Source organism: Balearica regulorum, chromosome 3, assembly GCF_011004875.1.
Source record: "Balearica regulorum gibbericeps isolate bBalReg1 chromosome 3, bBalReg1.pri, whole genome shotgun sequence".
NCBI lineage: Eukaryota > Metazoa > Chordata > Aves > Gruiformes > Gruidae > Balearica > Balearica regulorum.
Window position 1 is genome coordinate 4,251,666 of NC_046186.1, and position 22,933 is coordinate 4,274,598.

General features: G+C 52.5%; 2 protein-coding genes across 2 annotated transcripts; both read right to left on the reverse strand.

Annotated features, from left to right (window-relative positions):
• Positions 1-540: 540 nt before the first annotated feature.
• Positions 541-3,597, reverse strand: LOC142601418 (ostricacin-2-like). The gene is made up of 3 exons (XM_075750402.1): positions 3,470-3,597; positions 1,045-1,132; positions 541-671 (listed from the first exon to the last, which is right to left on the reverse strand). The coding sequence occupies exons 2-3, from the start codon at positions 1,100-1,102 to the stop codon at positions 541-543; spliced, it is 189 nt and encodes a 62-aa protein (XP_075606517.1). The 5' UTR covers positions 1,103-1,132; positions 3,470-3,597.
• A 14,334-nt stretch (positions 3,598-17,931) lies between these two features.
• Positions 17,932-19,078, reverse strand: LOC142601241 (gallinacin-5-like). The gene is made up of 3 exons (XM_075750034.1): positions 18,874-19,078; positions 18,661-18,747; positions 17,932-18,062 (listed from the first exon to the last, which is right to left on the reverse strand). The coding sequence occupies exons 2-3, from the start codon at positions 18,716-18,718 to the stop codon at positions 17,932-17,934; spliced, it is 189 nt and encodes a 62-aa protein (XP_075606149.1). The 5' UTR covers positions 18,719-18,747; positions 18,874-19,078.
• Positions 19,079-22,933: the final 3,855 nt, after the last annotated feature.

Below are 22,933 nucleotides of genomic sequence, written 5' to 3' on the forward strand. Positions count from 1 at the left end.
GCTTGCAGAGTTCAGCATCTCAGCCCCAAATACTGTATGAAGAAAGCAGAGAAGCACATCACCTGTTGTAACTCACCTTTCCTCCCACTCTCTCCCACCTCCCCTGGGATCACAAGCAAGTCTGTGGGGCAAGAGAATCAGGCTCAAGAGAGCTGAGGTCCAGTCCTTACTGCAGACAGCTTGGACCCGCGTTATCTTGGTGTTGGCAGCCCTGACTCCAAGCCTGTGCAGATGCGGAAGGAACAGCACCGTGTCCTCGATGCTGCTGTCCAAGGACAGGGAATGCTGCACTCCTTGCGAGCTTGGGGAAGCCCTCTGCAAAGCCCACATGAGCCTCGTGGGGCTGAAGGAGAGCGGGGAGGTGCTGGCTGACCTTGGGCTCCTTCAGCCCCACAGCAGGTAAGTCCAAGCACATGGTTTTTTACTCCCCTGGAATCCTGCCTTGAAGCCTGTATAGCACTGAGCTATTAGCTAGTCATGAGCACTTAAAGAGAACAGCAACTCTTTCTGCCATCACAGTAGCATTTCTAATTCCAAAACTTACTTTTTGCAGCAAAAGAAAAACGTTGAGCATTTTCCACTGACGATAAAGGGGAAAGAGCACTTCAGAAATCCACAGAAGCCATTTTGTCGATGACATTCTTCTCTATTTCCTGGAGCCAGGGAGGATCCTGCACAGTGAAAAAGGTCAGAGAAAGTGGGTATGGGATAACTGTAAAATATGTGTGTGGTTCTAGAGGGACTGACACTGCCCCTGGATCTCAGTCTCCCACATGCACCGAGCACCAAACCCAACACTTTTACATCTCTGGCAGGAAGTTATCTTTTCTGCAGCAGCGTGTGTGCACATGGGGAAAGTCGCAGGGAAAGACCACTGTGAGGTACAAGAAGTGCCATGCTGGCTCCTCAGCTGCCCAGCTGTTCAGCAGAGCCAATCCCCCCAAAACTTTATAAATATCTGACAAATCTAGTCACTTCCCAGGACATGTGGGACCCCACTGATGGGGGCTTACACTTCACCCGTCTCTCCTCTTCCCCTCTCACCTGCAGCACTGTGGACCAACAGGAGGAAGAAGGGGAAGAGCAGGTAGAGGATCTTCATGGCTGATGCCTGTCCCGGGTCTTCACAGGGCTGCAGAGAGGAGACATCAGGACAACAAAGAAAGGACATGGACAAGCTAAGCATACATGGTGAGCCAAAAAGCGGAAGCACAATCTCCAACAAAAAGAGATAGTCATCATTCTTAGCATTGTAAATTCATGGATTTTTTTTATTGGAGTGGACAGTGAGGCAGGTTGAGAACTGGCTGAATGGCAGAATCCAGAGGGTTGTGATAAGTGGTGCAGAGCCTAGCTGGAGGCCTGTAGCTAGTGGTGTGCCCCAGGGGTCAATGTTTCGTCCAGTCTTCTTCAACATATTCATCAGTGACCTGGATGAGGGGACAGAGTGTGCCCTCAGCAAATTTGCTGATGATACAAAACTGGGAGGAGTGGATGACACACCAGAAGGCTGCACCGCCATTCAGCGAGACCTGGACGGGCTGGAGATTTGGGCGGTGAGGAACCCAATGAAATTCAACAAGGGCAAGTGTAGGGTCCTGCACCCAGGGAAGAACAACCCCAGGCACCAGTACAGGCTAGGGGTTGACCTGCTGGGAAGCAGCACTGTGGAGAAGGACCTGGGAGTCCTGGTGGACAACAAGCTCTCCATGACCAGCAGTGTGCCCTCGTGGCCAAGGAGGCCAATGGTGTCCTGGGGTGCATTAAGAAGAGCGTGGCCAGCAGGTCGAGGGAGGTTCTCCTGCCCCTCTACTCTGCCCTGCTGAGGCCACATCTGGAGTTCTGTGTCCAGCTCTGGGCTCCCCAGTTCCAGACAGACAGGGAACTACTGGAGAGAGTCCGGTGGAGGGCTGCGAAGATGATGAGGGGTCTGGAGCATCTCTGGTATGAGGAAAGGCTGAGAGAGCTGGGGCTGGTTAGCCTGGAGAAGAGAAGACTGAAAGGGGATCTGATCAATAGTTATAAACATCTAAAGTGCAGGTGTCAAGAGGATGAGGCCTGACTCTTCTCAGTGGAGCCCAGTGACTGGACAAGGGGCAACGGGCACAAAGTGGAACACAGGAAGTTCCATCTGAACATGAGGAAAAACTTCTTGATTCTGAGGGTGACCAAGCACTGGGACAGGCTGCCCAGAGAGGTTGTGGAGTCTCCTTCTCTGGAAATATTCAAAACCCTCCTGGATGTGATCCTGTGCAACCTGCTGTAGGTGATCCTGTTTAGCAGGGGGGTTGGACTAGATGATCTCCAGAGCTCCTTCCTACCCCTACCAGTCTGGGATTTCTGTATCCTGGGAGAATTTTGGGAAGCACCAGCCTGTTGGACAATCTGGAGTTTATGCCATTGTCTTCTTCACAGGTCTTCCTGATGTTTTCCTCAAACCACAGACTGGAGGATTCATGCCTAGTCGTTGCCATTTTCCTCAAAACAACATCCACTGAAACTCAGATTATAAGGAAAGAAAAGTTATTTTACAACTTACAGTCCCTCAGAACTTTCGCAGGGCATATGTTTGTCCCCTGAGCAGAATTTTCCAGACAGACAGCATCAAGGAGAGACACAAGATACACTTCCCAGCACAGTCAGTAGACCAGGATTACCAACAGGGCATTTGCTCTCTCCCTTCCGCCTCTTCTTCACCCAAGGGCCACAGCAGAGAAAGTTTGCACATCAGGAGGTGCTTTTACCAACACATGTGGCATGCCCACAGCCAAACCAAGGTCAAGAATTTAGGGGAACACTTGTACCTGGAGATGCCACACTATATGAAGGGTTAGCCAGTGCTCTCCATCACCTCAGCCAGTCCAAAGTTGTCTGCCCAAACTACCCTGTAGAGTCACCTCTCCTTCCCTGGGCTCAGGGAAGGCCTCCCAGTGTGGCTTGGGAGGGTCCATTCCCAACTTCAGACCATTCCCAGGCTTCCCGGCAAAGACACTGCCCAGCCCCACACTCACTGCCCCTGCCCCATGCAGCACTGACCCAGGGAGGAGCAAGAGGGTAGGGAAGTGTCTTGGTGGCCAGAAATGGAAACACAAATCGACCTTTTGAGTTAACTGAAAGCCTGAAAGGACAGGGAATCTCTGTACTGCTGTGGGAAAAGTATCTCCTTACTTTAGTGAGGAAAGTTGCTGTTCTCCCAGAACAGAAGATCTCAGGTCCCTCCTCCAGCATGAAGGCACCTTTCCAGTCTCTCCTGTACTTAGGAAAATTTGGTTCCATCTTCCACATATTCTGGGCTCTTAAGACTCATATGAAGGTTTTTATTCTCTTTCCCAGCATCTGCTCTGAAGCTTGTTTACATTCAGAGACACTTTTAAGAATTTGTCATTTAGACAATTCCAGGAAGATGGATTTCCATAGAGAGGCTGAATGAATGGGTGGCCAGCCTGGACCAGACTCTGCAGTCACCTACCTGGCGAAGGTGTCGCTTCAGAGTGCACGAAGGCAGCAACAGGCTCTGACAATCCAACCAAGAACCACTTGCACCCCAAAGTGTTAGGATCAGGGAGTATCACTTTGCCCAAAACACCCTAGTTTTACACTGTTGCCAGGGGGTGGGACATGCGCTTATTCCCATGGCCGCATCTCCCCTTGGCCAATCAGAAAGTGACCCATCTGCGTGGGAATGGGGTGGGGGGGTTTCACCTCGTCCCTCCCTGCTGCAGCGGGAGAGGCTGAGGTGCTTCCTGGGGGCTGTTGCAATCTTCACCGTTATCCTCATGCAACACATCTTGTGACACCCTGCACACAGAGGGCACACGGGCTGCGGTGGCTTGCTGAAAAATATTTGGGATGGACAAAGTAACCGGTTGGTGTAGTCATCAGCACCAGCCCAGTCCCAGAAGAAGGGAGTCCTGTTTGGTCTCTTCTCATCTGATTAAATAATCAGCTAGCATGTGATGTGCAAGCAAATGCAGAATATTGAAAACCCTCCCACCTCTAGACAATGCAAGAACACCTTCCTCCGGGACCTGTCAAAAGTGATAAGCATGACACTATCTCTCTAGTGACTATTCAGCTAAAGTGAGAATAACACGGGAACACATATTAAGGTCTGTAAACCAGGTGATCCAAGAAATCTGCATCTCCTCCTAAAGCCATCCAAGGTGAAGAAGTACAAGATGGATGTGGTCATCGCTTGTGAAGCCAGTGCGTTTGATGCCATTCCTGCAATCAGGAGAAGTGGCAGTCATTGCCAGGCAGGAGGAGGTTGTGCTGCATGCCCAACTTGCCAGCTGCCTCTCAAGGGTTTGGAAGAGCAATTTGGTCCCCCCAACTGCAGGGGGTTACCTGCTGGCTGGCCTCTCGGCCTTTTCTCCTTGAATGCCATTGAGATGTGAAGTCACGGCGGCAAGATAACAATCTCAAAAAAGAGGGAAGATACCTTCTGCATGCTTACCAGAAGCAGAGGGTCCACATGCCCATATGGCTGATCGTAGGTTTTTCTGAGAGAGCTTCTTGACGAGAGGCAGAAAAAGTTCCGTTTTGTGGTACGGCAGCACTTTGGTGCCGGTTTCCAACGAGCAGGGATGCAGTGTGTGTGTGTGTGTGTGTGTGTGTGTGTGCATGTGTCCCAAGACGTGTCCAGCAAACCACAGCACCGAACAGCCCTTACGCAAGGCGGAATGACACAAGACCCCGGGCTGGAGGCCTGGGAATCCTGCTCAGGGGTGTCAGAAGAGGAAAGCAATGCCTCATTTTCTCTGGTGGGAGGCGAATCAGGAAAAGGAGATTTTGAGCTAGACATTTTGAGGTACCAGTGACTCCAGCCTCTCCTCTGTGCTCTCCTCCTCCAGGGTGCAGCAGGTAAGATATGACTGAATTAAATGTATGGACAAATGGAGGATTTATCTGATACTACAGTGAAGCTGCCCTGTAGACAATGATGTTTCCCTATAGACGTCATGCAGATGAAAGAAGTCAGAAGCCAAACCTGTTAGTTCAAATATTTATTTTTCCTCCATTGAGATAATGAGTCATGTGTGACTTTTCCTGGTTGCTATGGCATCTTCCCTGGGGTCCCTCACACCCCATATCTTTAAGAAAAGGCTCCTGCTGCAGGTTTTGCACCTGGGATCAGAGCTGAGACCTTGTAACAAAGACTCCAGGGATGAGGTTTTGATACCATCTGAGAGAGTCATAGAATAATTTTGGTTGGAAAAGGCCTTTAAGATCATCAAGCCCAACTGTAAACCTAATAGTGCCAAGTCCACCCCTAAACATGTCCCTAAGTGCAACATCTATGTGTGTTTTAAATACCTCCAGGGATGGTGACTCCACCACTTCCCTGGGCAGCCTGTTCCAGTGATTGACAACCCTTTCAGAGAAGAAATTTTTCCCAATACCCAATCTAAACCTCCCCTGGCACAACTCGAGGCCATTTCCTCTTGTCCTATCACTTGTTACATGGGAGAAGAGACTGACCCCACCTGGCTGCAACCTCCTTTCAGGTAGTTGTAGAGAGCGATCAGGTCTCCCCTCAGCCTCCTCTTCTCCAGCCTAAACAACCCCAGTTCCCTCAGCCATTTCTCATAGGACCTGTTCTCTAGACCCTTCACCGCGTCACTGCCCTTCTCTGGACACACTCCAGCACCTCAATGTCCTTCTTGTAGTGAGGGGCCCAAAACTGAACACTGAACTCGAGGTGCGGCCTCATCATTGCCAAGTACAGGGGGACGATCACTGCCCTGGTCCTGCTGGCCACGCTGTTCCTGATACTAGCCAGGATGCTGTTGGCCTTCTTGGCCACCTGGGCACACTGCTGGCTCATGTTCACCTGGCTGTCAACCAGCACCCCCAGGTCCTTCTCCACTGGGCAGCTTTCCAGCCACTCTTCGCCAAGCCTGTAGTGTTGCCTGGGGTTGTTGTGACCCAGGTGCAGAACCCTTTCTTTGAGGACCTCTTCACTCTGAGGGTGACCGAGCACTGGGACAGGCTGCCCAGAGAGGTTGTGGAGTCTCCTTCTCTGAAGATATTCAAAACCAACCTGGACGGGATCCTGTGCATCCTGCTGTAGGTGATCCAGCTTTAGCAGGGGGGTTAGACTAGATGATCTCCAGAGCTCCCTTCCAACCCTTACTAATCTGTGAATCTGTGATTCTGTGATCATGGAATCATAGAATGGTTTGGGTTGAAAGGGACCTTAAAGATCATCTAGTTCCAACCCACCTGCCGTGGGCAGGGACACCCTCCACTAGACCACGTTGCCCAAAGCCCCATCCAACCTGGCCTTGAACACTGCCAGGGATGGGGCCTCCACAACCTCTCTGGGCACCCTGTGCCAGTGCCTCACCACTCTAACAGTAAAGAATTTCTTTCTAACATCTAATCTAAATCGACCCTCCTTCAGCTTAAACCCATGACCCCTTGTCCTGTCACTACACTCCCTGACAAACAGTCCCTCTCCAGCTTCCCTGTAGGCCCCTTCAGGTACTGGTAAGCCGCAATTAGATCTCCCCGGAGCTGCTTTTTCTCCAAAGAAAATTCTGTGATTCTGTGACCCAACACTTAGCCTTAATACCTCTACAGACCTCCTGGCCCATTTTTCCAATTCAGCGTCACTGAGCATATTAGCCTTGCTGGAGAGAAGGAGGGAGGGAGGCAGATCCTGCTTCCACCCTTGGAGTCCTCCCTTCTGCCAGGAGGGAGCCAGCAGACATATTGGAGAACGTCTTCTGGAGACTGCTGCAGGACAGTAGTGAACATCCCATCCAAATGCCATAAACATGACCCTGTTTTCCATTGGAAAATTTCCCTTGGCTGTTGGAGAAAGGAGAGAATATGCAGCCCAGGACATTAGAACACCCCTGGCTTGACATGACTGCACTGCCCGGCTTGGGAGCTGCTGCTGGGGCTGTAACAACCCGGCATCCTCCAACACCTCCCACCAACACTGCTGACAGTCAGGCCAACATCTGCAGAGAGCAGAGGGGCCCTTCCTGGGCTCAGGCTTGTCCCATATTTACCCAAACAATAATGAGATTGAGAGTGAATTTCCAGCGTGGGTACAGATAAATAGATAAACACAAATGTGCAGTCTGACCCTTCCAGTTGGAGCAATGTACTGGTCCATGTGGGCACAGAAATCTGCTGCATAGCATCCAAGGAGACTCCTTTCCCACCGAGTAGCATGCCTCCTTGGCTGGATCATCACTTATGCTAAGCACTCATCAAAAGAAAGATCTGTTACCCACCACAAAGCCAGACTGACATGCATGTAAGGTCCAGGAAAGAGAAAGTCTGCACCTATGAAAAGCAGGACACGGCTCCCGCTCCCCAGGAGGGAGCATCCACACAGCAGCTCCATCACACCCACAGCAAACACCCTGCTCTGGCAGGGACTGCCCGGCTCGGTGTCCCCATGCAAGAGCATCTGCAGGGACAGCCATGGTGGTGACCCCCAGCATCCCCAGGCGCTTCTCCTGCCACCAACCCACCGCCACCCCCCATCCCGCGAGCAGGCGCCGCACACCCCCCATCCCAAGGAAACGGCCACACGTCCCAGCCACTGCAATGCCAAGCTGCTCGTCTTTATTCAAGGCGGGAAAAGCAGCCTCTGCCCAAACGGCACCGGGTCCCTGATGGGATGTCCGCGGCCCACGAGTGCCCGGGCACCCAGCAGGAGCAGCGCTTCCACTCCTGCTGTCACAGCCCCCGGGGACGGCAGAGGCAGGGAGGGGAGAGGACGTCAGGAGATGGGTCCAGGAGCCAGAAGCAAGGGGGATGTCCTGCTTGCAGAGTTCAGGGTCTCAGCCCCAGGAACTGTATGAAGAAAGCAGAGAAGCACGTCACCTGTTGTAACTCACCTTTCCTCCCACTCTCTCCCACCTCCCCTGGGATCACAAGCAAGTCTGTGGGGCAAGAGAATCAGGCTCAAGAGAGCTGAGGTCCAGTCCTTACTGCAGACAGCTTGGACCCGCATTATCTTGGTGTTGGCAGCCCTGACTCCAAGCCTGTGCAGATGCAGAAGGAACAGCACCGTGTCCTCGATGCTGCTGTCCAAGGACAGGGAATGCTGCACTCCTTGCGAGCTTGGGGAAGCCCTCTGCAAAGCCCACATGAGCCTCGTGGGGCTGAAGGAGAGCGGGGAGGTGCTGGCTGACCTTGGGCTCCTTCAGCCCCACAGCAGGTCGGTCCATCCCACAAGGGCTTTTCCCTTCCTTCTTGGTCTCTCCCACAAAGCATAAATGCAGGAGAGTATTTACCAGGCATTGGCTAACAAGAAATGTTCCACACACATTTCTGCGGACAAAGCAGGAACCTCTTTGCTCAGCCAGGGATCTGGACCTTACCTTCTGCAGCATGGGCGAAAAAGTCCACATGATCCAACAATTTTTCCAGGGTAGCGGCAGCGCGTCCTGCAGACTCCACCTCTTTGCCTGCATTTTTCAATGCTTCCCATTTCTATGGGGAATGAAACACACAGAAGAATGAGAGTGATGCTTCGGTGCAGCAGTGTGTGGTTGCAGCAAGGCTGACACTCCCCGTGCATTTCAGGCCATCACATGGGCTCAGCTTCAACCTCACCATAGTCACATCTTGAGTAGCAACGTGTGTCACCCAGAAGGACTCTTTCTTTCACTCTGAAGTGGGTGCACACAGGAACAGACAGTGGGAAGGAGCAGCAAGAGGCCACACACGAGCCGTGCTGGCTCCCCATCTGCGTGTCCACCCCTGCCTGAACCAGCAGAGCTGGCAAGCGCATCCCACGTCCCTGACCTGGCTGCACCCTGCCTTGAGTCACCTCTGATGGAAAGTCCTTGCCCAGCCCTTGCAGGGATCAGGCCTTGGGGTAAGGAGGTTTTGGGACACTCAGCTGAGACACCACGTGAAGGACACTCCAACTAACATGGTCACTTTGTGGGACATGGAAATCCCCACTGATGGGGGCTCACACCTCACCCCATCATCCCTCTTCCCCTCTCACCTGTAGCACCCTGGACCAACAGGAGGAAGAAGGGGAAGAGCAGGTAGAGGATCTTCATGGCTGACGCCTGTCCCAGGTCTTTACGGGGCTGCAGAGGGGAGACACCAAAACTCCTGGAGATGGCAGCACACAGCAACATGTCAAATTGCAGAGGGGCTGTCTCACGTAACGGAGGACAATGACTTGTGTGGCCTCTTCCAAAGGATGTCTGTCACATATGAACCTGTTGGATATCCTGGCAGCAGCTGGGGAAGTATCGGCTAACACTGTTGGTCAATCCGGCTGATGTCTGGCTGTCATCTCATTTCTTCCTTTTCTCTTTGTATTTTTTTAAAGGACACATGGGGGAGGTAATGCCTGACTATTGCATTTTAGGTAAAACAACACTCAAAGGCGTGTGGAAAATGCAAACGATGTATTTTCCCTTGGAAACTGTACTCCCGCAGGCCTCATGCATCCAACAGTTATCTCTCCAGGAGAACTGCACACGTTTCTGGAGAGACAGAGCCGCGGGCGAGACAAGAGAGACTTTCACGTGCACTTCCCAGACCAGACGCATTGCCGGTGTGTTTGGTCTTGCACTTCTCCCTCTCCTTAACCAAGGCCCCCATCAGAGGAGGTTTGCATATCAGCAGGTGCTCGTGCCAACACTCAGCGCAATGCCAGTAGTCAAACTGGGGTCAAGAACTGACCCAGGTTCTGGAGGGTAGGACAATGCATGTACCAAGAGATAGCTGGCGCTTGGTGAGGGAGGCCCCTGGTGCCCAGTACGGACAGTACAAAGCAGCTTCCCGAGTTAATGAAAGCCTGAAAGGATGGAAAATCTCTGCACTGCTGCTTGAATAGCATCTCCCTGCTTTGTCCACAACAGTTCCCATGTGCCCCAGAACGTGAGGTCTCAGGGACCTTCCTCAAGACCCATTTCCCGTCCCTCTTGTAGCCAGGAAGCCCAGTTTCACTCTCAGCATATTCTGGGCTCCAATAATCACGGGCTCATAAAGACAATTAGTGCTCACTCTTGGAAAGGTCCCCTTGCCTCACTGTATGCATGGGTACTTCCACCACTTGGTCAGTTAGAAAGTTTCCGAGGTGAAGAGAGAGGTGTAATGGACAGCTGTCCAGAAGGAGACCCCGCAGTTACCTACCTGATGAAGATCTTGGTGTCCAAGCACGAGCAAACCCAAGAGGAATCACTCGAGTGCAGATGCCCTGGGGGTCAGGGAATACCACTTTGCCCAGCACACTCTGGTTTTATACCACTGCTGGTGGGTGAGACACGCTGATTCCCATGGCCGCATCTCCCCTTGGCCAATCAGAAAGTGACCCATCTGCGTGGGGATGGCGGGGGGGGGGGTTTCACCTCGTCCCTCCCTGCTGCAGTGGGAGAGGCTGAGGTGCTTCCTGGGGGCTGTTGCAATCTTCACCGTTATCCTCATGCAACACATCTTGTGACACCCTGCACACAGCGGGCACACGGGCTTGGCCTGAACTGCCTGGGATGGACAAAGCAGACTGGTTGGTGCAGGGATTACTAGCAAGAGGAAAAAGTTGCTACGTCATAGAATCCCAGAATCATAGAATCATGGAATCATTGAATCATAGAATCATGGAATGGTTTGGGTTGAAAGGGACCTTCAAGATCATCTAGTTCCAACACCCCTGCCACGGGCAGGGACACCCTCCACTAGACCACGTTGCCCAAAGCCCCATCCAACCTGGCCTTGAACACTGCCAGGGAGCCAGGGGCAGCCACAGCTTCTCTGGGCAACCTGTGCCAGGGCCTCAGCACCCTCACAGGGAAGAATTTCTTTGTAACATCGAATCTGAATCGACTCTCTTTTAGTTTAAACTCATTACCCCTTGTCCTGTCACTCCACGCTCTTGTAAACGGTCCCTCTCCAGCTTGCCTGGAGGCCCCCTTTAGTTAGTGGAAAGCTGCTATTATAAGGTCTTCCCGGAGCCTTCTCTTCTCCAGGCTGAACAAGCCCAAATCTCTCAGCCTGAGGTCCTCACAGGAGAGGTGCTCCAGCTCTCTGATTCACTTTGTAGCCTCCTCTGGACTTGCTCCAACAGCTCAGTGTCTTTCTTGTCCTGGGGATGCCCGAGCTGGATGCCGTACTTCAGATGGGGTCTCAGCAGAGCGGAGTAGAGGAGCAGAATCCCCTCCCTCGACCTGCTGCTCACGCTGCTTTTGATGCAGCCTAGGACACGGGTGGCTTTCTGGGCTGCCAGCGCACACTGCCGGCTCATGTTGAGCTTCTCATCAACCAGCACTCCCAGGTCCTTTTCCTCAGGGCTGCTCTCCATCCGTTCTCCGCCCAGCCTGTTGTGCTGCTTGGGATTGCCCTGACTCATGTGCAGGACCTTGCCCTTGGCCTTGTTGAACTTCATGCAGTTCTCATAGGCCTACCTCTCCAGCCTGTCCAGGTCCCTCTGGATGGCATCCCTGCCCTCCAGAGTGTCAACCACACCACACAGCTTGGTGTCGTTGGCAAACTTGCTGAGGGAGCACTCGATCTCATGTCATGTCACCAACAAAGATGCTGAACAGTGCCGGTCCCGGTACCGACCCCTGAGGAATGCCACTTGTCACTGGTCTCCACTTGGACATCCGCCCATTGACCACAACTCTTTGAGCGCGACCACCCAGCCAATTCCTTATCCACCGAGTGGTCCATCCGTCGCATCCATGTCTCTCCAATTTAGAGACAAGTGTGTCATGTGGGACAGTGTCAAATGCTTTGCACAAGTCCAGGAAACAAATGTCCTCTCTTTGTGTTGATGATATCAATAATCAGCTAGCATAAGACATACCAGATTGTGCTGACTATTGCAAACCTGCTCACCTCGGTACATCATGAGGAAAGCTTTAGCTCTCATTTCACTTCAAGAGGCTTTTCTGGTTAGTTTGCAAACACCACATTACCTGCTGCAGGAACACACCTGTAGGAGGTGGTGAACGCTCACAAACGTGCCCATCTCTTAGCTGACTATGTCCACCTAGGATGGGGCATGGAGCTGCACAGCTCCCACATGGCCCACAGCAAGGAGGGCTGGAGCATGATGGAGCAGGACGAGGAGGAGCAGCAGGGCCTCTAGCACAGGTTGGGTGGGCAGCCCTGGCCATGCGCGGCCAAGGAACACACCATCCAGCACAGCCCTGCGCATGAAGCTGTGGCTGCCAGGGACCAGGGACACCCAGGACCAAGAGGACCAGGACACGGCTCCCGCTCCCCAGGAGGGAGCATCCACACAGCAGCTCCATCACACCCACAGCAAACACTCTGCTCTGGCAGGGACTGCCCGGCTCGGTGTCCCCATGCAAGAGCATCTGCAGGGACAGCCATGGTGGTGACCCCCAGCATCCCCAGGCGCTTCTCCTGCCACCAACCCACCGCCACCCCCCATCCCGCGAGCAGGCGCCGCACACCCCCCATCCCAAGGAAACGGCCACACGTCCCAGCCGCTGCAATGCCAAGCTGCTCGTCTTTATTCAAGGCGGGAAAAGCAGCCTCTGCCCAAACGGCACCGGGTCCCTGATGGGATGTCTGCGGCCCACGAGCGCCTGGGCACCCAGCAGGAGCAGCGCTTCCACTCCTGCTGTCACAGCCCCTGGGGACGGCAGAGGCAGGGAGGGGAGAGGACGTCAGGAGATGGGTCCAGGAGCCAGAAGCAAGGGGGACGTCCTGCTTGCAGAGTTCAGGGTCTCAGCCCCAAATACTGTACGAAGAAAGCAGAGAAGCACATCACCTGTTGTAACTCACCTTTCCTCCCACTCTCTCCCACCTCCCCTGGGATCACAAGCAAGTCTGTGGGGCAAGAGAATCAGGCTCAAGAGAGCTGAGGTCCAGTCCTTACTGCAGACAGCTTGGACCCGCGTTATCTTGGTGTTGGCAGCCCTGACTCCAAGCCTGTGCAGATGCAGAAGGAACAGCACTGTGTCCTCGATGCTGCTGTCCAAGGACAGGGAATGCTGCACTCCTTGCGAGCTTGGGGAAGCCCTCTGCAAAGCCCACATGAGCCTCGTGGGGCTGAAGGAGAGCGGGGAGGTGCTGGCTGACCTTGGGCTCCTTCAGCCCCACAGCAGGTCGGTCCATCCCACAAGGGCTTTTCCCTTCCTTCTTGGTCTCTCCCACAAAGCATAAATGCAGGAGAGTATTTACCAGGCATTGGCTAACAAGAAATGTTCCACACACATTTCTGCGGACAAAGCAGGAACCTCTTTGCTCAGCCAGGGATCTGGACCTTACCTTCTGCAGCAGGGCTGAAAATATGAACATCTGCCGATTATTTTTGAAGGGTAGCGGCAGCGCCCATAAGTACAGATTCCACCTCTTCGGTTGCATTGTAATACGTTTCCTATTTCCATGAGGAATGAAACACACAGAAGAATGAGAGTGATGCTTCGGTGCAGCAGTGTGTGGTTGCAGCAAGGCTGACACTCCCCGTGCATTTCAGGCCATCACATGGGCTCAGCTTCAACCTCACCATAGCCACATCTTGAGTAGCAACGTGTGTCACCCAGAAGGACTCTTTCTTTCACTCTGAAGTGGGTGCACACAGGAACAGACAGTGGGAAGGAGCAGCAAGAGGCCACACGCGAGCCGTGCTGGCTCCCCATCTGCGTGTCCACCCCTGCCTGAACCAGCAGAGCTGGCAAGCGCATCCCACGTCCCTGACCTGGCTGCACCCTGCCTTGAGTCACCTCTGATGGAAAGTCCTTGCCCAGCCCTTGCAGGGATCAGGCCTTGGGGTAAGGAGGTTTTGGGACACTCAGCTGAGACACCACATGAAGGGACAGTTTTGTGTCCCATGCGACCCACCCAGCCAACACCCCCCTGGGGCTCTCTCCCCTCCCTGCACAAGGCAAAACATCATCCAGAGACTCCCAAAGAGGAACTTTGGGAACTTTGGGAACTTCAGGGCTGAGGCCTGAAACCAAACCCCTTCCTGAGCCACAGAAGAAGCCAGGCTCCTATTTCCAGGGGCTCTCTCCACCCCCAGTCCACGGCACTTGGAAAATGTCTTTTGCTCAATTCCTCCTAACCTTTGCACCGCCCCAACTAACGTGGTCACTTTGTGGGACGTGGAAATCCCCACTGATGGGGGCTCACACCTCACCCCATCATCCCTCTTCTCCTCTCACCTGTAGCACCCTGGACCAACAGGAGGAAGAAGGGGAAGAGCAGGTAGAGGATCTTCATGGCTGACGCCTGTCCCGGGTCTTCACGGGGCTGCAGAGGGGAGACACCAAGGCAATAAAGACATGGGGGATCCCAGGTGGTGCAGAAGCCTGGGCACTGTCGTTATCAAACTGCAGATTGGCTACCTTCAACTAAAGCAGATGATGTTTCCTCTACCTTTCTTTTAAGACTAATTCTTAGGTCTGTGCCACCCTGCATATCTTGAGAGCATTTCATGATGTCTCAATATCTTGGAAATTCTTCACCTAAGCCGATGCTTTTCCATTAACTTTTTCAAAGGTCTTCCACAGACCTTCCTCAAAGCAGAGAGTACCGACCTCAGGGTAACTCTTGCCAATTCAATCAAAACACTGTCCAGTGAAATTTGGAAAATGCAGATATAAAATTCCCATTGAAAGTTACAGAACTCATGAACTTTTACTCCCTCATGCTTCATGTATCAAACAATTTTCTCATTAACAAAATACATATATACTCCGCAATTCCTGGAAATACCTAAATCTCCAGGGTTCTCTGAAGGAGATAAATTCCTATGGCTTGAAACATTCTGTCTCCAGGGCTGCCCCCAATCAAGGAAGGAAACATGACATGATTTCAAGCAGATTGAAATTCCTGCTTGTGACTTTCATCTCTCATTTCTGCCTCTCCTTAACCAAGGGCCAGAGCAGAGAAGGTTTGCACATCAGGAGATGCTTGTGCCAACACTCAATGCTCAACACACAATCAGAGTGATGGGACTTGAAGCTGACTGGGCAGTGTTCCAGAAAGAGACCCCGCAGTTACCTACCTGATGAAGGTCTTGGTGTTCAAGCACTAACAAACCCAAGAGGAATCACTTGTCTCCAGATGTCCTTGGGTCAAAGGAGTACTGTTTTGGCTAAAACACCCTGGTTTTATACCATTGCTGGTGGGTGGGACATGCACTTTTTACTGCTGACACGCCTCCCCTTGGCCAATCAGAAAGGGATCCATCTGCATGGGGATGATGGGGTTGCACCCTATCCCTCTCTGATGCAATGGGAGAGGCTGAGGTCCCTCCTGGGAGCTATTGCAATGTTCACCGTTATCCTCATGCAACACGTCTTGTGACACCCCGTGCACAGCGGGCATGCAGGCTGCAATGGCTTGGCATGAATGGGCTGGGATGGACAGAGCGGACTGGTTGATGTAGACATCAGTAGCAACCAGTCCCATAAAAAGTTAAATATTTATATCTTCCTTTCCTCTCAGTTTACTTAGTAAGCAAGTGTTGTGTGACATGAAGGATCATGCAAAATATCTTAATTTTCTCCTATTTTATCATGAGAAGGACAGTTTCATCCTTGCCAAGGTGATTTGCATTTCATAGAATCATAGAACCCTAAGGTTGGAAAAGACCTCTAAGATCATCAAGGCCAACTGTTGACCCAACACCACCATGTATACTGAACCATATCCCGAAGTGCCACAACTACCCGGTTTTTGAATGAACACATTTGACATGCCAGGAAGTGACAAGTGTACGGTTACCTTTCTGAATGTTACTCGGATAAATAAACAGTGAATAGAGAAAAAGTGATCAAGTGAGACCACAGCTCACCTAATTCTGTCTGAACTCATTGCTCCTAAAACTGTCATTCCTGGTACAAAACCCACAAATGTGGTTCAATAGGAAACAGTCTCTGTGTAAAGGTATGCAAACTAAGGGAAACTATTGAATGAAGGTGAATAGGACTCATTAGGCCTTGGAGATGTGGACCTGATCAAGAGAGTTCGTGGATTTATAGGAATTATGTGATGCTTCAGAAAGGTAAAGATCAAGGTGGGTCATGGAGGGACAGGTCATGAGAAACAGAGAGAAGCAAGGGATGAAAGGAGCCAAGCTCATGTAAGCAGGCTGCTGGTCAACGTGCTTCTCTGGCCATGCCCTACATCTCATCGCCATAATCTGTTCTATATTCCCAGTAAACTTTATTTCTAACTCTTTTTGTACAAACAATCTGCCTATGGTGTGTCTGCATGGTTGTGCAGTCCTCTAGCAAACTTCAAGCCAGAGTACAGGGTATGGGAGAGAGTTCCAAGAGTGCTGGTCCATTGCCCTGAGAGTCCAAAGCTCGGGGAGTGGGATCCTGGAGAGAAAGCAGGGTCTTGAGGTTGGATACATCAGAGACAAAGACTCTGGTACCATCTGTCAGAGAGACACATGATGGGGATTTTCCCTGAGCAGCAATCCATAGAAGTAGGATTGGGTGTGTGTGGTGGTGTCTTTGCAGGTCTAAGGGTCCTGGGAGCATCCTCAGTCCTGGAGGTTTGGCCCCAGGGTCAGGACTAGTTCAGGGCCAGCACAGCCAAGGGCTGCTGCTGATGGGTTGGAGAAGGCTTCCAGCCCACACTGCAAGGAGGTCATGGCTGGTGCCAACCCCTGCCCAGGGGAGCTGCTTTGAGCTGGGGATCTTGTGCTGGACCCCACCAGAGCTCCAGCTTGGTCCTGCTGATCCAGACCTGGACTTTGACCCACAATTGACATCCTGTTCTGGCCTTGTCCCATCCCCATGGAGGTGCCCAATGCCCCAAGCTGAGGTTGGTCCTAGCTCCCCTGGCCTGCCCTTCTCCTTGGCTGGGTTAGTGATGACCCCTGCCCTGACAGTCCCCATGGTGACTGCCCCATGGCAGTGCAGTGGCCACCCACATGGTCCCCCTGAGCTGAGCATCATTGATCTACCCCAAGGCTCACCCACAATGCTGACCCACAGCCTGGTCCTGGGCTCCTAACTGAACCCCCCTGACCAGCCCCAGGTCTTGAACCGCTCCCCCCAAGTACTGACCCCCCACCTCAGTCCCACGCTCCTGACTGGCTCCCTTGGCATAGCCATCAGTCTCTGTCTCCTCAGGGGCAGAATAACTTCCCCCATCTCCCCAGCTACTCCTAGACCCCACAACACCACCCTGGTGTCATGTACCCAGGCTTCACAGATGGGGATGGACCCAAGGCCACCAGAGCAGCATGTCCTGTGAAACAGCCCCATGGGGACTCCTGTCCCAGCTTGGGACCCAGTGGACAACCAGCAGGCACCCACTGAAGTTAGGGGCTTCGTAGCAACCCGCCATCCCTGACCCTGCATGGGAGGTGCAGGGATACCCTTGCTGAGAGAGAAGGCTGGTGTTGGGGTCCCTGTGGGTCCCCCCACAGCTGCTGTGGCTTGGGGCAAACTTGGAGAGAGGGTAGGGGGGGGTGTGTGTGTGTGTGTGTGTTTGTGTGTGTGTGTGTTTGTGGGCCCATGCCTATGGGGAATTCACCCCGTCTTCTCTGCCCTTCCCTGCATGGAGAGAAAAGAGGTGCACGCCTGCCCGTCACTCCCTGAGGACACACACACACACACCTCGGCAGTTGGGATGCAAACCACCACCTTGTATTGGGGACGTTGGGGTAAGGGATTTCTGCAGGACAGCAGTCTGGCTGTTCAGGGTTGTTGTCACTCCTGGTGGTGCTTGGTGCTTCCATGCAGCATCGCCCCGACCACGCTGCGAGGACATGGACTGGTCTCAGAGGGCTGCTCGGAGATTGGTGCTGGGGACCCAGGAGCCCATCAGGGATACCATCGTCTGCAGAAGGAAAGGTCTGGCAGTGCCTGTCCCAACCAGGGCAGCAGTGAGGGCTCAGGGATGTCCCCATGCCCTTGGGCTGCATAGTCTCCCCTCTTTCTCCCACAGCCCCACCTCCAACCCCAACAGGCAGCAACCTCAGCCGTTCGGGCAGCCCTGAACCTACATCCGACAGCAGAAGTCTTGCTCAGAGCAAATGCCAATGCGACCGATCCCCGGAGGGCATGACCTGTGAGAGCAGAAACCCCCACGGCGCTCACAGTCCTGGGGCGATCCTCGAGCAAGGGACAGCCCTGCAGAGCACAGAAAGAGGAGACCTTCTTCATGGCCCTGAAAAGATACTGAGTGCAGCCACTGGTCCCTGTGTGACCAGTGTTAGCCCACCCCTGACTGTCCCCTGCCATGAATGCCCGGGCAGGTGTCTGCAGCAGAAATCAAGGTGATGTTTATGGCACTGGGATGGGAGACACTCACTACCATCCCTCGGCAATCTCTGGCAAAGACTCTCCAACACATCTGTTGACTCCCTCCTGGCACAAGGAAGGACTCTGAGGGTGGAAGAAGGATCTGCTCTCCTTCCTCCTTCTCCTCTCCAGCAAGGCTGCTTTGACCACTGCTGCTGACTCAGAAAGGCAAGGGCCAGGAGGTACGGAGAAGGTAGCAAATCCTCCTCTGTGGAGCGCAAGGGCTTTATTACAAGGTCCCAGCAATCTGCAACCAGAGCTTTTTCTTAAAAGTATGGAGAGTGAGGGACCCCAGGGGAGATGCCACAGCAACCAGGAGAAGTCACACGTGACTCATAATCTGAGCTGGCAAATCCTCCCTGCAAAATATTGACAAAGGACAAATCCTCCACAATCCCCCCCCCCCCCCCCCCCCCCCATTTCTTACCTGCTGCTCCCTGGAGCATCAGGAGGAGGAGAGCGCAGAGGAGAGGCAGGATCCGCATGACTGGGGGTTGTCGGCAGGGTCACAGCTCTGGGGAGAAGAGAAAGGAGGCAGAGATGAATGGGAAAGTCCTTGCCTGTGTGTCGTGCAGCACCTGCAGAGGGACGGGACTGAGGAGAGGGGACAGCCCGTCCGAGAGGAGATGTGACCAGTCACCGGGGGTAGGAGCCTCCCGCAGCCTCTCGGATACTGGCAGCAGCAGCAGCAGCAGTTTTGTCCCAACCAGCCGGTCTCTCCACGTGGCAAGTGTCTCTTGGGATGGCTGGTACCTCAAAATGTCTAGCCCAAAAGCTCCTTTTTCTGTTTCTTCCCCCCCCCGTCAGAGAAAGAGAAACATCGCTTTCCTCTTCTGACACCTCTGCGAAGGATTCCCAGGCCTCCAGCCTGGGGTCTTGTGTCATCCCGCCTTGCGTAAGGGCTGCTCGGTGCTGTGGTTTGCTGGACATGTCTTGGGACACACTGCATCCCTGTTCGTTAGACCTTGGCAAGCAATCTGCTTTTGCAACACAAAGGAGCTCTGTATTCCTCCCCCCAAGTGAAGCGTGCTCTCTATGCTTCACTTGAAAATAACTGGGAAGACGCCACATGCGATGACATCTCCATCCAACTGGCAATCCCATGAATGACAAGCTTTAATTGTGATTTTGTTGTGTTAAGAGTTTGCTGTATGTAACCCTTTATTGGTTCTCAATGTATTGATGGTGCCATCTTTGTTCATTTTGTCAGCCTTGTGGCAGATTCATCAAGCATATTATATATATGTATATATATTAAAAATATACTCTTGCATAATGTATATTTGCTGAGTGGTTACATGAATATACCTTTTATCCCACACCTCATCATATTTCTTTGCTCTTTCCTGACTCAATTTCTCTCCCCACTGAGGGAAATTGTACAAAGCATTTGCAGGTCTGTCTCCAGGGGGATGGCAGCTAATGCTGGTCTGCCATGGTGGTCAGGAGCAGGGCACTCAGGACAGCTTCTTACTTCCTCCACCACCCCAAAACTGAGCTAGTGCATGTGTCGAAGAGCAACAGCACAGAGATCTAGTTAATTGCCACCTTAACGAAGCTCTCTAAGGAGCTTGACCACCAGATGCAGCTGCTTCCAGCCCATCGCCTCCCACAGCTTTGGTGCCATGACAGTTCAGCAGACAGTAAAAAAAAAGGGGAGAAGGCCTTTTCCCTTTTTCTTTGTTGTAGCTGTAGATCCACATGCCACCAGAACAAGTGACAGTCCTTGCCTGTCTGGAGGGGGCTGTGGTGCATGCCTGAGATTTGGGTTGCCTCTTCTGATTGATGTTTGGAAAAGTACTCATGATCCTCCCAGCTACCAGGGGCTGGGGATTTCAGCAGTGGAGGTTGGCAACTGGGTGTTTCCTTGTCCCACCTTATCAAGATGCCAAATGCCTGTGCGATCCAGCCACCACAGAAATGGTGGAAGAGAGTCGCTGCATGTTTGGAAGAAGCAGAGGAGCTTTGGACCCCAGCAGGTCGGTCCAGGACTTTGCTGGGAGACAGATGTCCTCTTGCAGGGACTCACCTGGGACACACGGTTTGGAGCTGTGGAGGGTCCAGGAGGAGGCCACTGGCCGTTGCTCTTCCAAGGTACCATCCTGCTTAGCAAAGCAGCTTGCCAATGCCTGCTGCTGTGTGTAAGGGGACTGAGGTGACACAGCAGAAACGAGAACGCCTGTCAAGATATAGCAGGGGCAGGACTCAACTGTTCACATGCAGATTTTTGCAGTGATGAAGTAGTTGGGCTGAAGTCTTCACCTCCTGCTCCTTCCACAGCAGAAGGAGCTCGAGTCACATCATCCTCACGGTGATGTCCAAAACAGGCCTGGTGAACCCCACTTAAAAAACTCCCGTTTCTCTGCCATGATCTATGAAGGGAACATTGTCATCTGACGTTAAGTGCAGATGAACCCAATCCAGATGACAGCGGCTTCTCTGTATAGACTTGCCATCTATTCACCAGTCCCTCCTGAAACAAGAAAACTGCTAATTCCACAGCCCACTTCTAAGGAACCGTTATTTCTGTGTACTCTGATTACAAAAAGGACACTGAAAGTTGGCCACGTCCCGTGAAATTTTGGACTCATGCAAACCAACACTAAACCAGCCTGTTCCTGAGGCCAGCCAGCTCAGTCTTAGCCCTGGGTAGCTGTATCCAAGCTGTTAATGGGCACTGGTCCTGCTCCGTGCACACCCAAGCCCTCCCTGAACACCTGTGTGTGCTCACCCTGAGGTCAGGTCGAGCTCAAAACTCCATGTCCTGCTCCATATTCATCACCTCTATATGATGCATGTCAGTCCAGACTGAGCAGTTGTGATGGAGCAAAAATACTATGGAAAAGAGAGACCCAGAGAGTGCTGCTAACACTGCTGTGCCTCCAGTGAGGTGCTGGGAGCATCTGTCTTCTCCAGTGAAGCTTCATGTGCAAAGAGGGCTGCTGGGGCACTGGGGTGAGCAGATTTGCTATTCTTCTTGCCTTTGTGCTGAGAAACAATGCCGTCTCTCAGACCCGTGCAGAGAGAGGGGCTGTGCTAAAAGAGTGACAGCAGTACCGTTGGGGGATGTAGTAGAGTCACAGTGGCACAAACTATGATTTTTTGCATTACCAGCCACTCCACCAAGGGCTTGATGTGTATCTGAAATGAGCTTTAGGTGCTGCGCACCCTTGCATCTGGCCATGGCGTGGACAGTCCCACTCCACCAGTTCTGGTGCTATCTGTCTGGTATTTTCTATTCGATCCTCAGCAGCATCTCTACCTCCTGGGAAGAGCTGTGAGATGAATTCAAACACGCACAGACTTCTGGGGAGGTGGAATTCGGGTAAGAAGCAGGGAGGAGATGTGCAGCGTGGATCCAAGGGGGTGAGGTTTCAGCTTGTGTTTCACTCTAAGCTGGCTCTTGAAGCCATTCCCCAGCAGTAAGTGCAAGGATAGCTATTTGTGGTGATGAGCTAAAAGCGTGATGATACAGTATTCTGCATGATGCTGGCTACAGACACTGGATCGTCTCCAGAGCTGAGTCTAAAATAGCAAGGGCTGAACTCTCTCTGCAAAGTCCTTGGTCCTTGAGCAAAACATCTTGTGCCATTCCAGTGTGTGAAAGAAACACTCACCAACCATGGATTGTGCAAAACTTCTTAGGACATAAACTGTAAATTGCTGGTTTGCTTCCACTTGGCAACTTCCTCAGGTCTCCATCCAGGGGAATCCCTGCGAGGTGGCCGTTGGCCCAGTTTCCTGCCCTTCACAAGGATGTGGTTTCGATGGTAGCAGAGTCATTTGCAGAAGGGAGGCCAGATGCTTTGCCACAAATGGCAAGCTCAGGGCTTCAAGTCAGTCCTTTTCACGTAGGCACTTGGGTTGGTTTAAAAGCCAACCATTAGTGCTCCTACCTTTGCTGAGCATCCATGAGTGCTGCCCTTCACATGAGCCATGGGAGACCTGAGGTCAGTTCCCCCTTGTATTTCAGCAAATCATGTATTCCCCTTACCCTCAAAAATATGCCCTAGGAGCAGCTAGCCCAACCTGGCCACATTCTCTATTAAATTCCGTCCGTTTGTGGGAAAGGGTGGCTACATCAGATTGATGTTTCAGAAAGGTCCTTGGCCTGTGCTTAAGCCCCAGGGTTATTCTGACACAGTGCTTGTTGGCCTGGGCTCGGTCTCTGGCAATATCTGGGCAGGACTCGGGGGAAAAGCGTGAGCACAGGACAGTTGTGAACAGGCTGAGGTTGCCTTGCTTTGGAGGCTGAGGTTGGCTGTATGTGCATGACCTCTGCCATGCCAGCTAGTCTCAGGGCAGAAAGTTATTTACTGGCCACAGCCACCAAATGCTAGTCTGAAGGCTGACCTGTCTGCGCAAGGATGCTCCTGACCATGCAAGAGCAGCTGCAGAGAAAGGAGCTCACTGAGCAACCTGCACCTTCTGAGTTTTCTATCAGAGTTCAGGGCACGACAGGAGAAAACTCTTGCAAGAGGAGTAAGAGGAGTGATTGAAGTAGCAGGGGTATTGGCCTTTCGTACGTGTTGTCTAATTGTCTCAAGCAATGTTGTAGGTCTAACCCCCATCTTCTGATTTGCTACTGCAGCTGATACGAATTTTGCAGATGTACTCCAAATTTATGTCAAACAAAATAACCAAAGGTAAAATCAGGCTTCAAATTTTAAAACAGGGTCACCTGCCTCCTCTTGTTCTGC